Here is a 17,384-nt window from a genome sequence, read left to right on the forward strand (position 1 = left end):
GAGGGTTACAAATCACCTCTCTCCATGAAAAGGAAAAAAAGCCTAACTCTTTGCACTCCAGTGGGGATGAAGTCAGACTCTGGGTCAGGTTTTGATTTCCATGTGGTTTAATAAGTTAACAGGTTCAGCCATTACACAGCAATGGAATTCTTCTTCAACATTTACAAAGGTGCAAGAACTTCATTCATTTAGCCCGAATTAAGTAATTTTATTTTCATCTCTTAAATAGCTACATGGTTCCTTTTTTTTTTTTTCTCTCCTCTAAATGATTCAGGATTAAAATAAATCCACCCAGAGAGAAGGCATCAAAGTACAAAAGAGCACATACAAATTCAGAGTGGGTATTTGGTCCAGTACCTGTATGCACGAGAAAAGGTGGTGTGAAGCAGTCATGCCTGTAGAAGGAGCTGGAATACCACAAGTACACAAAGATCTTTTCCAGAAGTTTGAACCACCGGGACTGTTACTCTATCGTGACGCACACTGTGCCCTACACAGGGGGAGGGAGGGTTGAACGATGCTAAAGACCCCAGAACATGCAATCACCAGCGACCCAACATTCAAGCATCTCCCCAGCTATCCAAAAATGACATCTCTATTTAGCAGGCAATGAACTGAGAGAAGCCATCGCAGGAAGGATGCAGCAATGACAGAGACAAACAAGTGGAATGAAAACATTTGTAAACATACATTTTGCCCCCTGCCCAGTTCTAGTCTAGAAACAGAGTGTGCCTGTGGCCCTCACCTCTGCTCTATTACATATACTTTATTATATAAGCTTTCATTACGCTCCTCCCATCCCCAAAACTGTTTTCCGACTAGCTCTCTACCCAAGTAAACTCCTATTGCTCTCCCCACATTAGCCAATCTGCCTATAAGCCTGTCCTCAGCTACACAAACACACAAGGGTGTTTGCAGGGGCAGAAGTTGGACTTGTTTGCTCAAGACTGCCTCCAAAGGGTGTCCATGTAAGAAATATTTTGTGGATATCACAAAAGCCAGTTAAGGCCACTTTACCAATCAGTGCCATCATTTCGCAGCAAACACGTGCACACATACAATCCCTCCGCCTTCGAGCACCCTCTTCAATTATCAGGCATCAGTCAGGCACCCGTCAGGATAAAGCCTATGGCACCCCAAATTGCTGGAGTTTTGCAGTTCCCTCTTTTTCTTCCCATGCCTATCTTCTCCCGCCTCAAAGAGGATACCCCTCTCAAGCTGATATCAAGGGTTTTTTTCCCCATGGGGAAGCTCTTAACAAGCCTTACCAAAACATGGCGAGAGGATGTATCTGGAGCAAAATAAACTTACAAGCGTACTTACAGCCAGCAGCACAACGCAGTATTTTGAACGCAGGCCCCTATAAGCATGTTGAACTCCTTCAGAAGCCTCCCCACATTCATGCCTGCCACTCTGTCAGCAATTCTTCCCCCACATATTTGGTTGAGGACCAATTTCACAAGGTGCAGATATAAAGCCTACCCTGAGACAGCAACCTGGCAACTACTGATGGTTCCAAAAAGTTTGATTGCGGCCTGCACCACACACTAGGGTTGCTTCGTGGTCACAGGGCATTATGAAATGTAAGGGCACCGAAGCAAAGACACGGGTATCCGGAAGAAGTTAAGCAGGGAAAAGCAGATTTCAAATAGCATTTCTTCTTGTCCTAAACCCAAGCAGAGAATAAAAAGCCAGGAGCACTATGGGGAAAAACTCCCTGGGACCGTGTCTTAACTTTTTCTGGAGGCCAAAGAATTACATGACCTTCCCTTTCCTTCCAAGAAGATTAGGATAGAAGAATGGTTTCTCACACTGATAATCATACCTTCCTCGTGAGGCAGATTCATTACTGTTCTTGGCTTTAGAAAGCCAAGAGACTCACTTGTGCTTGCATAACCAGGATTAGCAAAACCAGCTGCCTACAACTCGAGGGACAAACACGACTGCGAGTGTGAGAAAGGAAGCCATGCACAGACACAAAGAGAAAGGATCAACACGTTACTCAGGAGCATACCTGAACTGAAAAGCTCCCAGTGTATGTGGCTGAGCCACTCCCCCTACCCCTCTGTCCATGAAAACAGCAGTTTACCCAAACACCCTCAAAAATATTCCGCGCTTCCCAATAACATTTAGAAGAAGATAAAAGGTTACAGTATTAGTCCTGCACTGTTCAACTTTGAGAAGCCACAAAATGGCAGAAAGTATATCTCTGCTAGGAAACACAAGCAGGTGTGGGAATTAACGGCTGGGGACATGCGCTGTCAGCACTTGACAATATCCCTTTCCTTCGCAACTATCTAACCCAATAGAAACTTTCACAGCAATTTACAGGTCATGATAAAAAGCACCACCAAAAAATTCAAGAGAAGATATGCACCGACTTTTACATGTCCTGTGCACCATTCGTTCCACAGACCGCAGCGAAGGAAGATTCCCAGATGAGTGTTCTGCCAAGGCAATGCTCAAAATCAAAACCAGTACCTCTACCATGATACATGAGCAGGCATTGCCTGCAGCAGACAAACCGGAAACAAATTCAGGAAAGCCCAAGGATGCATGGTAGTAATTGCCTCTTTAACATGGCTAGAAAGGCATCCTTGGTCCCTAAGGCCAGTGAAGAACTCTATCGGTTTCACTCCTAGCTTTCCTATCGTCTCTTTCCCCCAAGGGAGAACAAAACATTCCAGTTGAAATCTAGGTATGCGTTTGCCAGACAAGAACCTCAATTGCCTTTCCTACCTCTGATCTACAGCAACAAGGACAAGGCTCACCAGGCCTTGTAGATCATCTTGAGTATGCAAGCCACAGGCTCATGCTTTAGAAGCACAGCAGGGAGCCTTGAGCATTCACCTCTGGCTGCTCCACACCAAGACAGCTTGAGCTGCTCTTGCTGTTTAAAGAAAAGAACACAGGACTATTCAATGAGACCCACAGAAAGTCCTGCGATAAACCGCAACTGAAGAGCTGCTGGCTTGTCTGGAAGTTCCCTTCTATTCAAGCCAGCACTTCTAATGCGAGGCTCACAGCCACACCACTAGAGAAGTGGTGCTGTTTGGGCTCAGCCAGCACTTTTCATTCAAAGCAATACCTTGACATGCATTAAAAAAGGACACATGAAAACCCAAACCAGAGTGCTGAGTACCGTGAGCGACAGAGACAGATCGGTAGCAGGGACAGTGCAAGAGAGAAGGAATGCCCAAAAAGGAACCAAACCCCAAGGTGCTGGGAACAGGGGTGTGCCTGCAAAGGACAGTGCCATGTGCAAAGCCACACCGATCTGGCAAAGGAAGGCTACATCAAACTGGCTGCCAGATGGCTAGAGGAGAGCTGCATATTGCCACCTTCCACCAGCACCACAGCAGGAACCAAAAGCTCGCATCAAGGAAATCCACATTCAGCAAGAAATGGTGAGCACTGACATCAGCAGCACATGGAGCTGAAAACAAAGCCACGGTACCATGTGGATGAGGGAAGAAACAAAGGACAAAACACATGGAAGAGCACGGGGATGAACAGAAAGACTCTTGGACCAAAACAAACAGATGGAGAAGAGGTTCCTGGTCAGCCAGCTGGGCTGGTCCGATTTCTCACATGTGCTCAACCTCATAGGGAGTTGGCAGGAAAGAAGAATCCCTCCCACTGGCAAGCACCAGCAGTTTCAATGCCAGCCCCAGCAGGTGACTCTGCCCCCCACCCCCAACCTTCAGACACTTTCAAGAGATGCTCCAAAATACACGTCTGTCAATCCTTTCTCAGAAGCATACTGAATGCATTCCAGTCTCTGGAAATGGCCATATGGGTAAACCAGAATGTGTCCTTCCAAAGAATGGGATGTTGGTTTATGTACCCTGTCAGGAGAACAACTGCTTTTTCAGTTGGTCACATCCTGCGCAAGACAGGGCGACAGCTCCCACCTGGGAGGTACTGTAACAGGAGAACAGAGCTAGTGAACCCAGTCAGGCCTAGACAACTGCTCTTCAGGGAGGTTTTCCTCCTCTTTGCCCTACCTCCTTAACTCTACAACTCACAAGAGAGCAGGAGCTGTCATTCAAACCAGGCACGCTGTCAGGACACAAGGGTTTCTCTGAGAGTGTCATTACTCTAGCTGAACAAGGATTTGGGATATTCACAAAGGGCGCATGTCAGCAGAGCAGGAAACCATTTGTCTAGAAGGTCAGCTTCCTTCTGCACAAGGAGTTGATTTTCTCCCGTGTGCTTCTTCCTCCGCAAATACCCACTACAGAAACACCTGCTGTTTGAATGCAGTGGACTGGGTTTGCTCAAAAAAAGGAAATACCAGATGCAGTCAAGAAAGGCCCTTTCTACTACAAGAAACCTTTTCATAAGTGAAAACATATAAACTCTTGCCTCTTTCTGCCACATGGCTTTAGACTTCACACTGCCCTTTCACTAGGGTCGCCACATTCCTAACCCACATCCCCAGTGTGGTATCGGTCATTGGCAAGAACCACAAGAGCACAAGAGGCAGGCACCCCACAAGTCCGGAAGGCAGCCCTGCCCAGCAACACCCCCAACCGCCCTGAGGGAAAGGGTTCTGCTCATACAACGGTCAGTGCACGTGTGCATCACAGCCTATTTCCCATCTGACGACGCGGATGTGAAAGGAAGGCTGCGTCATAGGGTGGCAGTGCTGACAGCACCAACCAGACATTCTTGCAAGGGCCCAGGTTTCTACAAAAACTCGCCTGGTGGTTAAACTTCCTTCTTAGAGGCTCCTTCCTTCATTTGCATAGTGCAGAAAGCAGGCATCCCTCAGCACTTTTGGATACAGAGCTGTTCCAAGAGCCAAGAACCGCAGCTCGTTCTCCTGACAACTCGCAGACTGGGAACACACCGCACCATGCCTCAGTCAGATTACAGGCTCTGCACCATGCAGAAGCAACGAGAGCATTTAGATGGCCAGCAACCACATCATTCTCTCCCACCAGAACTGAGCAAGGCTACATCCCACGCTTCTCAGCAACGTAGCTAACCCAGCAGTTTCTCCGTCTTTAACTCTGAGCACTGCCACTCGAGAGCCTCCCCACTGCCCCCTTCCTTCCAGGATGCACCCAGCAACACCAGACGGCTACAAGTGCAGAGTCGCTTCCACAGCTCCTGGGATTTCCACCAGGATTAGCACACAACCTGGATTTTCTGGGAGAGTACAGTGGGATATGACAGTCAGAAAGGGCTAAGGAGAGGCAGATGAGCAGCCTAAGCCCCGGTTTCACCACCTCTGTTCCCCAAATGGCATAAAGCACCAGGGGCGTCTTCCCTTGCCAAGGCTGAAAGGAACCGGACCACAGGTCACAGATACCATAGAGCGGGAAGACAGGAGACTAGAAAAGGATCTCTGTGCAATCTTTACAGCTTCTCCGTCCTTCAGTTCTCACCTGCCGTCACGCTGTCACTAACTTTGGGTTTGGATTTAGACTTAAAGGAGAAGCGCTTGATGAGGCGATGGGAGAAGCTGCCGGCTTTCTTCCCGGCAGCGGAGTCGGTGGCAATGCTGGACAAGTCATCATGCGACTGGCTTAGGCCTGCCTCCTTCTGCTTACTCTTCCTCCGGAAGATGAGCTTGGTTCCACTCCGAAGAAAGCTAACTGTAGAGATGGAAAGGAAGGAATTGAAAATCATGACAGTATCCTGCCCTCGTTGTGTCTCGGGGGCAATAACGCACCCAGCTGCTCTCTGATGTGCAGCACAGATATCTTCCACCCTGAGCAATGGAAGCTCACAGCAGCTCAGCAAATCCCAGCTCCTGGCTGCACGGCAAAAGCCTACATTCGGAACAGGCTGCAATACCAACAAGCGGCTTCACTAAGCATGCCATCACACGTCCCCTCTGCATAACCTTCCTTTTACACAACGATGTCCTCCCTGCAGCAGAAGCGTGCAGAACTGTAATAGAAAGCTAAGACTCACACACAGGGAAAACACATGAGAAAATCTGCATGCAGAGACACCGTGAGAAACATGCAGCAGGGAAAAGGCCTCTCGGACCAGCTTGTGTCAAGGAGACCTGGATTAGTCAGTGATCAAGCCACTAGAGTGACTGCCCCCAGTTTCACGAGATGCCGGAACCCGGAGACAAATGACAGCAACAGCTCTGGATGACTCACGTGGGCAGGACGGGATGGAGATGGCAATCACCATCAGCCCCAAACAGGTGCCAGGTGTAAAAAGGCATATTCAAAACCTGCACGCCATACAAAGCCGCAATAGTATTTCCTACAGAGGGGGCTCGCTTTCTGGTTTTCTTCCTTCCCCGCCTGCCACATCTCTCAAGAATCACGGCCACACACCTTCCTACCCACTGACATGCAAACAAGGGGTTGGTCACCACAGTTTGAACTGCACCTGGTTGTACCACAGTACACCCTCCTAAAACCTGTCCCGCTCTCATATTCTCAGCAATCGAGATTTTGGCTGGTGCTTATTTACGTAAGTTTGCAGTTAAGTGAAACCACTACAGCTACAAGCTGTGACAAATCCAAGGTGTGCCATCCACCCAATTGACACAGGAAGCCCAGGAAGTCTGGAACAGCAGCTTGGTCAGAATAGGAGGCCCACTCCGTTGTTTGAAAACGGACAGTTCATGTGGACATCCTATGGTACAACAGGTCAGAAGCATGAGTTAACAGAGAAAGAGGGAGGGAATCGAGGCCTCTACAATCCACATTGTTGGCCAGCCTCTGTTTCCATGCTGAAGGCAGCTGAATTCAGAGGAGGAATCATTTACGGAGGTGTGTCCAATGTGTAGTCCTAGAGGCTAGGGAGAGAACACAGGTTCTCAGAAACATGCAAACCACGCAAACCACGCAGGGGGCAGAGAGCACAGAACCGGGACAGAAAGCACAGAAACCGAAAAGGCCACAGCAATCGGACACCTGCAAACAACGGAGTTTGGAACCGCTCCAGCAGGAAGCATGTGAGAAAGACAGGCTTTTCCAGGCTCTCACAGAAGCCGCTCTTCACCATGCTGAAAGCTGCCTGCAGCCCTGCTGCTCTGTGGGCGGGGCACTCAGACAGCACTTGGTCCTCAAGTCTAACATTAGCTACCATCTACTAGTTCATCCTTACCTTTGTGATCTTTCAAGCTCCTGGTCTCAAGTGCTCCTGTGGAACCAGTTTCAGACTCAACATCTTCCACCGATGGCCTCTCGGAGATGTCCGACCGTGTTGTCTCATCCAGCTCCTGACCGGCTCTCTGTCTAGACGGCGACGATTCCAGCAGCTGTGATGATTCAGTAGAATCGTGCATCCACTCGCCTGTGCCCTCTGCCACAGAATCCCTGTATGCTGTGGCCTCCAGGGATGCAGCATAACCCAGAGAAAGTGCCATTTCATCTTGAGCGATAGGTACCTTGAGGGGTATCAGAGAGTCAGACAGACAGGAAGACAGAGTTTAAAAGAATCACACTTATCTCCCATTTTCCATTCACACCTACATATGGACACTCAGGATCCGATCATTAGTGCTAGATGGCACCGATGCGCAACTGTCACTTTTTTGCTGAAACATACTGGAACGTGGCAGATTCCAAAGCATTCTGCGGCATCTCTCTCTCACTCCCTCAGGCAAGTCCAAGGACTTCATGAGGCTCCCAACCAGCTATGGCAGCAGCCTCTCTTTCCATGGCTGCCCTTTGTGAACTCCCACCAGCAGCTGCCCTGCAGACTGGCAAGGTACCTTTGATGCTCACTGGGAAGCAGTGACAAGCTCCAAGGAAGCAGTGAAAGGGTTCTGTCGAGCAAGTTTTCTGTGCCAGAACCTTCCCACACTGGTTCCTATCGGACCAGGTGGTTTCAATGCACCCATCCCTAGAAAAGACTTCACAGATTGGAAATGGAACCTTGCAACTATCAGAGACCTTGGAAACTCCCGAGATGATCAGCGTGCTACGTTTCGTTGGGGTCTTCTTGGCAGGCTTGTTATTTGTCTCAGTCAGCTGCCTGATCGCCGTCTCAGCCACCGGATCCAAGCCGTTGGGCATATAGCTATTCCCTGAGCACAAGAAAGATACCAACACTTGGTGTAGTGACCTTTGGCACCAGCAAGAGGTCGCTTGCTTGCCACGATGCTCATTACAGGCAACTCAATGTGCACAAAGGGAGAGAACAGAATTTACTACACACTTGCCCAAATAAACCAAAGGAAGGAAGCATCATATAGCTCTTGGCTTTTTCAGGCACCTGCGAAGTTCGATTTCCCACCGGATAGGTCATTAAAATACCCTTCCCGCTTGACAAAGACCTCCAAAGACTTCCAAGAGTTTGGGCACCCTTGGCCATGAACCATCAAAAAGGCTGCAGCTCTCTGTCCCAGAGACAGTCAGAGTCCTGAGTACAGGATGAGCACAGCTCTTTGGGTTCAGATAGCCTAGAACATTCTCATCAAGAAAGGAAATGCCTAGTCACAGACCAGATAGCCAGAGTGCCTTTTACCTGCTACCACCTGCCACCACCCCTCTGCCCCCACCTTCCCTCAGGCACTCAGACATCCTCTGCCACAGGAAATGCAGACAAGTTCTGTGCTCCACATTCAGACAGCAGACAACCTCCATGAAAGGCTAAGGAATACAGTCGCTCCAACAAAAGCCTCAGTTTTCCAAGCACTTACAGCTGCTGCTGGGCAAGGGGCTGCAAGGGCAGCTGCTTTCCAAAAGCACCGTTGTCTTCTTTTCAGTCACTTCCACCTTGGAAGGCGACCTCGATGGTGAATCTTCATGGTAAAAGAGGCAGAGACACAGAGACACCAGTAAGAGGAGATGAAGTTTAGGCAACTTCGCTACCATGTCGTGGCCCCCTACACCCCCCAAAAAAACCTCAAGCGCACGTGCTGAGAGCCTGCAGAGGCTGGCTCTGTGAGGCTTTGCAATAACAAAGCAGTAGAAAGCCTACTGGGAAAAGACACACAAAGCAACCCACCTGCGACACCCTGTTCATGCCATTTTCTGTCCCTGCCTCATGGAATATGCAGCACACATTCATCAGGATCAGACCGCAAGCAGCAACAACCACTAGCAAGCGAGGTCAATGTGCTTCCGGTTCTGCATTCAGCATGTAAATAAGAGGAAGAGTGGCAAAGCACTCTGCCCGCCTTAACGCAGAGGTTATGCAACAGTATGCGTGTTAGAGTCAGGAGCTTCCACTGTCAGAAGGCGTCAGAGAGACTTGTCCTTCTCTCACTTCCCCCCAAACACAGGGCTGCATCAATTCCCTTCCTTGAGGCTAGGCGCAAGCCTCCAGCCAGCCACAGGATGCTAAGGAGCCTGCACCCCCATAGCAGTGACATGTACAAGATGCCCATCACACGGCAGCCTCACCCATTTTGCAGTCTGCCTTGGGCCGGGACTGAATCGTGGTGACAGTGGTCACGATGGTGCCATCAGGCATGATGGTCCGGTCCATCTCCACCTTCTTAGTGGGGGTGATGCTGGTTCGCAGAGATGGAGCATGCTGAGTGTTCAAAGATACAGGAGACTCCTGGAATAGCAGCTACAAAGAGTAAAGTGCAGCTCAGAGAGGCTCTCCTCTTCCCAGTTGGAAAGACAGGTGCATGGATGACAAAAGCTACTGCTCCAGGCACCAAGGAGCTATCCCCGCTACCAAGTTGGTGGAGCAGACAGAGGCTTGGGGAGCAAGGGCCCGATGACACCCCTCTGCAACATAAAGGTCTGACAGTCCCCTGCGATGAGCCAAGGACCAGTTACACCCATCTCTAGCTAGAGGCTCGCATCGCAAACACTGTTACAGGCTCACCTCCAACGTAATGGTAGCTTCAGCCGCCAGTGACCACCCGGCTGCTGGAGCCAGTGAGCAGACCTGTCTCCCAGAAGATTGTTTGCCCAAAGAATCAAGCAAAAGCGTGGTATGTGCCAGCAACACACCTGCAGGAAGGAACAGGAAAACAGAACGCATTGCGTGAGCTCAGCATCCAAGACACCTTCTGCTTTTTGGGAAGCAGCCCTGTGGGCCAGCAAAGCCAAGCCCCCCTGCCTATAGCTCCCAGGCTCAAGGTGGGGAAGAGGCAGGCAGTGCTCCTCCGCTCCTCTTTACTGATCCAGAAACTGACTCCCTGAAAGAGGTGGGTTTCGCGCAGCCTCCATCAAAAGTAAGTACTGTATTAAGTCCCTGACTGAGTGCAAATGAACAGTTACGAGCCTTGTGCAAACTTCTTCCAACACCCTGGGACAAATCCCCGCATCCCTCTCCCCACTTAAGACTGGGGACGGGCAGGCCACAGGAATCTCCCAGGTACCAGAAAGGTCAAAGTTAGGAGCGTTTCACTTGGAAGAACAGACTCAAAAGTTGTTTTACACAGTGAGAGGCTCACATACAATCAGATATGAAAAATCGCTTGCAGAGTTCATTGCAATCGTACCGACACCAAACCACCTCAGGCTCAAAGCACATGAAGTCCCTTAGGCACATTTGTCTCGCCATCTTACAACCTCTCCTACGGCTTCCAGTACTCACTTCCCCCTCTGTCGCTGCTCCCCAGCACCTGTAGCTTCAGCTCTCTACTTCTGTGTCCCAACTCCCTGTTGGAACAAAAAAAGGCTCATATTAGGCAATCTGCAAAAGAGCCAAGCAGCAAGCAAGCCCATTCCGTATCTTCCCTCCCTGAAATCTCACGTGCCTCGTCATCTTTTACAAAGCTTCAGTATGCATATGCTACTTCGGAGGACAAGACAACTTTGCTGCCCCTGCCAGCACACTACACAGAAGAAGAGAACTCCCGTTTGTATCACCTGCAGGCCTGTGTTACATTTCCAGGTGAAGTTGAGAGAGCAATTCATCTGGAAGGCCAAGATCTACACTCCAGGCCTTGTGCACCTGCACCTGCCGACCACGATCACCCCTTCTGACCACCCAGTTAAAACAGAGTCCAGAGGAGCAGGAAATACATATGCAAGCTGAGGCCAATCACTGGAATTGCTAGCCCAGCACACGGGCAGCACAAACTCCTGTTGCCTCACAATGCAGACTTCACCTTTTGTACAGTCTGCATCAATTACCACCATGCAGTAATGACACCCAGAAATCGTGCTGCTCCACCTCTGCTGTGCCAGCTGTGAGGAGGGTGCAACACTTACAGAAACAGCTCCTCATTCCACTCCATTTCTGCCACAGCGCTGGCACTGCTCGCTGTCACCGGCCTCGTCCACTTCTGCTGCAGGGGGCTGTCTAGTTCTGCCACACAGCATATCTCCTCAAGTCCTGCAACAGAGAGATGGAGCGCATGCATGTGCTCAGCACGAGGCAGTGCCTTGGTGGTAACATGCTCCTCTTTTCCATTTTTTTCCATTCAAACCCACGCAAAACATCCACTCACTCCAGTCTCACCACCTGTACGCTTGCCCCTGCAGATCAGCAAAGCTTTCATGCTTACCTCCTTTCCCCTGGCAGCCCAAGTTCAGCACTCGAAGATTCCGGAGCAACAGCTTAGAACCCAGAGGGGCTACTCTGGACAGTGACTCTCGAGTCAACTTATCGCTGGTAACCTGAGAAATGACAAGGGTGAGACCCACACCTTTATTGTTCACTTGCCAGCCAACAGCAGCAAGACACATGACTTGGCAGCTCATCCCTGCATCTGCCAAGTTGCTCCTTGCACCAACTGTCGGGGAATACACGCAGAGCCATCAAGAGATGCTGCAGGTTCCCCCAAGATATTGACCTCCGTTGGGCCCCTGTGTTATTTCAGATGGTGAATTTCACGCAGATAAGAAGAGACAGCCAAGCTCAATCTCGCTGGCTGGCAGGCAGACTACGGAAGATGACACTCCATGGACCATTCCATGCCCACAAAGGCTGCTGCAGACAGAACCTCAGCGTTCAGAGGAACGGAGAGACTACCAAAAGAGACGTGTCTCAGGCAGTTCGGCTCCACCTCAATAAAACTGACACTCAGTGCTCAGAAAAGAAGGTACAAACAGAGCTGCCCTTTGGAGTGGTTTCAAATCAACTCTCCTTCCCATACCACAGTACCCCAACCCCTACTACAGTGCGGGCCGGGTTGAGGCTGTCACCCAGAAGCAAGTCTCGACCTCCATATTCCTGCCTGAGCTTCAGCCCTCAGAAGCACCCCTAGGCACAGAGCTTGAGGCACAAGAGTGACAGGAGGAGAGTGTCTTACTGCACCAGCTCCAGCAGCGCAGGCCTTCAGATTCACTGTCATGGCTGGCTGTGTGCTGATAATGGTATCTTCAATCAGATCCTTTATGGTGGACAGGTCTGCTCTCCCTTCATTCTTCTCTCCACAAGTCAAGAGGAAACAGAAAAATCATAATAAGGCAGACATGTTTTCTTTTTATACAGCTCCAGCTGCCTCTCACACCTCTAAGACACTACACGGTCTTTATCCCAGCAATAGCATCCCAGGTACTCCTGCCATATCCTGTACTTGCTTTCCCCACTATTTAAAGTTTCTGTGTAACAGCTGCAGGCAAATGTAAGTCGTCTAAATGAGACAGACTAATCCTCTACATCTGTAGTCTACCCATTGCAAATTTTGAAAATATAGCTTTAAAAGTTTGTCACATCCTCACCACCTCAAGAGATGGTACTACCGCACTTTTGGGAGAACGGCTCGATTCCTCCATGTGCTCAGGATAAAGCAACAAGGGTGTCAATAAAACAAACAAATGAACCAACCTGTTTGGATCACAGAAGCACAAGCACTCCTGTGTTCAGCTCATTAAGCCTCTAACAACTGTGGGCTCTGTTCTGCACACTAACCTCTCAAAAAAAAACCCAAATAAACAAAACAAGCAAACAAAAAGCTGAAACCACCACTCCCCTCCCACAACACCCCCCCCCCAAAAAAAAACAAACCAAAAACAAACAAAAAACCAACAGCTCATTGTGCAGCTCAACATCAGACAACAGCAGATGGACCTACGCAGACAGAAAGACTTTTTTGCTATGCTTACTTCCATTCAGCTGCTACACCAAACTCAGACAACAGGCATTAGTACCACTTCAGCCCCTCTTGAGGAGAGCTGTTTTGACAGAGCTGAGCTAGTACAGAATTTAGGGCAAAAGAATCCCCTCCCTTGCCCTGAAGGGCCACGAGAGCAAGGTGCCAACCTCTCCTCCTTTCCCCTCTGCCACAGCCTTCCTTCTGTCTCAGCACTGTTTCTGCCTTTTTCAGTTTCCCTCTTACTCAAGCCCGCCTCTCCCACTGTTTTGCCGCTCACCTCACAAAGTTGAAGTCTCGGAAGAACGGAAAGGTTCATGTCCGGTCTGTCCTTGAATGTCCACGACACCAGGAGACCTTCATTCTGAATCTCCTCCAAGTGGATCTCCACCTGACACAGAACAAATACCCACAGTAAAGAAGAGGTTCTGCTCACCCTGCTTCAAATTCACCGACTGAAAGGCTCCTGTGCCAGTACAACAGTAAGAGACAGAACATAAGAATACAAGCAGTCCCAGGCCTACGGGAGAAGCAGCTGCAGCAGAAGCTCCGTACCAAGATCTGGCTTCCTAGCTGCTTTTGGATGCCCAGGCACCAAAATCAATGCCAAATCTCAAACCTCTCTGGATTTTATTATGGCTACGTCATATAGCCAATATCTGCAGAACAAGACACAGAAAGCGGAACTTGGCACTTAGATTGGGATTATCTACCACCGCGCCAAATATGAGGGCGGCAACAACACTTCGTCCAGCATCACGAGGCCTTTCTTCACACTATACTGCGTCCTTCCTCAGTCTGTGTACGGGCAGGTGAAGGAACAAGGTCACAGGCTAACTTTTTACAACCATTACCTGAGCCTGCAGCACAGCCAAAGTGACATGATAGGTGTCCACAGAAACAGCAACTGGGGACTGCTGAGTAACAGACACAGGGAATTTCACAGCTTCAGCTGACAGATGGCAACACAGCACCTAGAAAGAAAAGGAAAGAAGAGTTTATACCACTGGTGAGAGGCTATCACCACACAACAGCAAAATCTCTAAAAGTGATAGGCAAGGTTCACCCATCGTGGCAGGAAAGAAACATGAGGCTTGCCCTCAGACCCTGTGGAACCTGCCATTAGAGACTATGCACGTGATGCAGTAAAGATATACTGGTGACAAGATCTCTCTTCTCCTTCTCCACTGCAGGATCCCGGTATTCGGGCTCAGCACATATATGTGCTAGCTCCACCAACGTATCTCCCCTAGGGCTCCCACAGACTCAGCTGGCACATCACCGAACTCAACAACGAATCCTGCCCGAAACCTCCCCAGTTCCACAGTCCTCATCACGCAGCTTTCAGGAGCTTCCCTGCAACATGCCATCAATCGACAGAAAAAACCCACAGAGAACAATTCAGAACAGCAAACCCTTACCATGCTGCAGTCCGACTGTCCCTTGCATGTCACATGACTTATATTTGCGGCTGGTGGTAGCTGAGAACCCTCTTCAAACGTTATCTGCACTGAACTCTACGAAAAGAGAACTACATTAGTTCTGATCAAAATATCCCAGATAGTTTGGAGGAGGACGAATGACTGGGGTGGGGCCCCAGGCACACTCATGTCCCTTTCCACAAGTCTTGCTAGGCACAACCACTGCATGCTGCAATTCTGCCCATCTTGGCTTGCCCTTACAGAAAAGGAAAACAGGGTCTCCACTCGAGGCTTAGACTCACAAACACTACATTAATTTCAGGCAGGCAACCTCAAATGAGAATGCAAAATTGTTGCAGTCAACTCTAAGTCAAGTGCATTAACCCTTCTTCACTGCAGAAGCTTTCCTGTTTCTTCTCTCCCTCCTCTGTGCTAACCCTGGACCAAGTTAAAAACAAACAAGCAAACAAACCCCCAAACTGATCTTTTAAAGTTCATCAAGCTGAAAGAAGCTACAAAGAAACAAGAAAACCACAGAAGAAAATAGACTAGTGAGGAGGAAGTGACTGAGTCCCTAACTAGGACTCCGGAAAGCTAGCCTCCCTCTATTATCCTTTCTTAGCAAACCATGAGACTTCTACCCCAGTTTGGGCATTTTCTTTTCCCTTTCTTGGGACTACACACAAGGGAGAGTCAGCAAAGTACTCCTTAGCAGAATGCATCACGCAGGAAGTTGGTACCGAAGCACTAGCTAAAGAACAAAACACTACCTTTCAGCTGTTTTGTCACCTGACAAAGAGATACCTCAAAAACAACTGCATTATATAGGATAGTTGCAAGTCTAGGCCAAATGTTGCAATGCAGTAACCTTCTGTATAGATCACAAGGCTTAGATAGAATCACAGAATGGCTGAGATGGAAGGGACCTTAAAACTCATCTAGTTCCAATCTCCTGCCACAAGCAGGGACACCTTCCACTAGACCAGGTTACTCAAAGCCCCGTCCAACCCGGCAGAACTTCAGGAACACTACACTTGACCTACATAATTAAGATCTGCTCTGCCTTCTGCAGTTACTTTCAAGTAAAACTGTTAAACAGCCTTATTAATCTTTCTGCTGTCCAGATGCCAGACACCACCATCTACTTTAAGTACCAAAACTAAAGCACCCCTGACTTGCTGACGTGCTGAAGTAAAACCCTCCTTCACCCAAATCACAGAGGACACTCCTTCAGGTTCTGCAGCCTTTATTCTAACGGCTGTACTGCAGGGGTGCAACTTACCTGCCTTGTAACTGAAAAGGACTTCTTCCAAAAAAAAAAAAAAGCCACAGGTACAGTGCAGGCAACACATAACTAAACCAAGCACTTCTTCCAAGGCTCCTTCCCCAAAGATCCAATTGCTTCATCTCACCCCATCAACTTATCAAGTACAACAGACTTTGCAGCCTCTGCCCCACAGGCAACACAAGCTACCATGAAATTCTTTGCACGTGGAATCAGTGTGAAACATTCTTCTTCATAGACTGCAAAACTATAGATCAACATAGCGGTAACGCTAGGAGACTAAAGAGAATCAACACCACAAAAGTCGGAAGAGGTTGCTGTGGAAACCTCAGAGCGGCCACAGCAGCCGGCTTCATCAGAGCCCGCTCGGCCTCGGGCCCAGAAGCCGCTGCCCAGCGCCTCCTTTCCGTGTTCCGACGACGCTGCTCGGGAACAGGCGCTGGCTCCCTCCGGCCAAGCCCCCACAGCCACAGACAGCGACCGCCCGGGACGGATTCCCCGCAGCCTGAGAACAAAGGGCCGGCAACCCCCCCCCGCCCACAAGCCGCCACCACCTCCCCGGGGCCAGCTCCCCCCGCCCCGCCTCGCCGCCCGCCCCCGCCCGGGCCCCGGCCGTACCCCGTGCCGGCGCGCCTGGCTGTTGAGGGCTCGCACCCAGGCCCGCTGCCACTGCTCCCGCAGCGATCGGAGAGCGAGGAGCGCGGCGAGCAGCGCCCGGGCCCCGGCCTCCTCCGTCACCGCCCCGCGCCGCCGCGCCGCCCGCAGGGCCGCGGACCGCCAGTACTGAAGCAGCCAGGCCGCGACGGTGAGCAGCGAGGCGGCGAAGAGCAGCACCAGCGCGGCCCAGCCCGGATCCGGCCCCATGGCACAGCGCGCAGCGACTCACGGCGGGCCGGCTGGCACGGGCACGGCCCCTGCGCTCCGCCGCCGGCCCAGCCGCCGCCACCTCCCGCCGGAGGGAGTGTGGAGGAGGCGAGGCTGCGTCGTAGCCCGCCTCCCGGCCCCGCGGCGCACGTGGGCTCAGCCCGGCCAGCGCCGCAGGAGCCTGGCCCGAGCAGAGACCCGGGCCCGCGCTCGCACAACCGCGGAGCCGACCTGCCTCCCGCCCCCCTCCCCGCCGCCGGCCGGCTTCTTCCGGCGCGGCGCCCCCCCGCGGCCCGGCCCCGCGCGCAGCTCGCCCTCTCCGCTCCCGCATAGCGGTCACGGCCCTCGGCAGCACCGGCCGGGGGTTGGCGACGCCTTGCTGCGGACCCGCGGGATCTCCGCCCAGCACCGCGCCCCCCGCCTCGCTGCGGTTTCCTCCCTGACACCGGTAACACCGCAGCCTCCACGTTAAAGTGTACAAATCGTGCTCGCAGCGGGGCCGAAGCGGCCCCACCCCTTCAGCAGCGCTCTGGGCGCCACAGTCCACTCGCACCGGGCGCGCAAAAAGCCTCTCGCTGCTGCCGCCGCTTCCCTTCGCCGCTCACCGACTCGTACCACACGCACACCCCGCGGAAAGGGTCCCGCGAGGGTCTCAGCGCTGCTAGCAACCGTCAGCCCAGAGGCTCCCGTTAGGCACTTTATTGGCTTTTAAATACTGGAGGGAAGGCTCGCGGTAAAGGAGCACGCGGCTGCTCCGCCCCTCGCTCCCTTGCATCTCGCCAGCGCTCGACGCGGGACCTCCTCACCCCCGCACAGCCCCGGCTCCCCCGCGCCGATTCCCAGTCCCGCGAGCCCGGCCGCCGGGGGTAGGAAGTGACGTACT

At 51.2% G+C, this 17,384-nt stretch overlaps 1 protein-coding gene across 1 annotated transcript; it reads right to left on the reverse strand.

Moving 5' to 3' along the window:
* Positions 1-84: 84 nt before the first annotated feature.
* On the reverse strand, positions 85-16,548 carry C2CD2L (C2CD2 like). Its single transcript, XM_057428240.1, has 15 exons — positions 16,256-16,548; positions 14,353-14,448; positions 13,786-13,905; positions 13,212-13,322; positions 12,149-12,262; positions 11,402-11,513; positions 11,106-11,229; positions 10,486-10,550; positions 9,769-9,896; positions 9,333-9,504; positions 8,627-8,728; positions 7,878-8,011; positions 7,087-7,369; positions 5,397-5,606; positions 85-357 (listed from the first exon to the last, which is right to left on the reverse strand). Exons 1-15 carry the CDS (start codon positions 16,499-16,501, stop codon positions 230-232), a joined length of 2,145 nt encoding a protein of 714 aa, XP_057284223.1. The 5' UTR covers positions 16,502-16,548; the 3' UTR covers positions 85-229.
* Between the last annotated feature and the right edge of the window lie 836 nt (positions 16,549-17,384).

Source organism: Pezoporus wallicus, unplaced genomic scaffold (assembly GCF_028554395.1).
Source record: "Pezoporus wallicus isolate ANWC-B61680 ecotype Strahan unplaced genomic scaffold, APGP_CSIRO_Pwel_v1 contig_7819, whole genome shotgun sequence".
NCBI lineage: Eukaryota > Metazoa > Chordata > Aves > Psittaciformes > Psittacidae > Pezoporus > Pezoporus wallicus.

Excerpts from the sequence above, each read along its gene's own strand:
- C2CD2L (XM_057428240.1), bottom strand. The coding sequence starts at position 16,501 with ATGGGGCCGGATCCGGGCTGGGCCGCGCTGGTGCTGCTCTTCGCCGCC. Across the intron at positions 9,897-10,485 it reads GAGCAGCGACAGAGGGGGAA|GTGTGTTGCTGGCACATACC; the intron begins GTGAGTACTGGA and ends TCCTTCCTGCAG. Across the intron at positions 8,012-8,626 it reads CCCCTTGCCCAGCAGCAGCT|GGAATAGCTATATGCCCAAC; the intron begins GTAAGTGCTTGG and ends TCTTGTGCTCAG.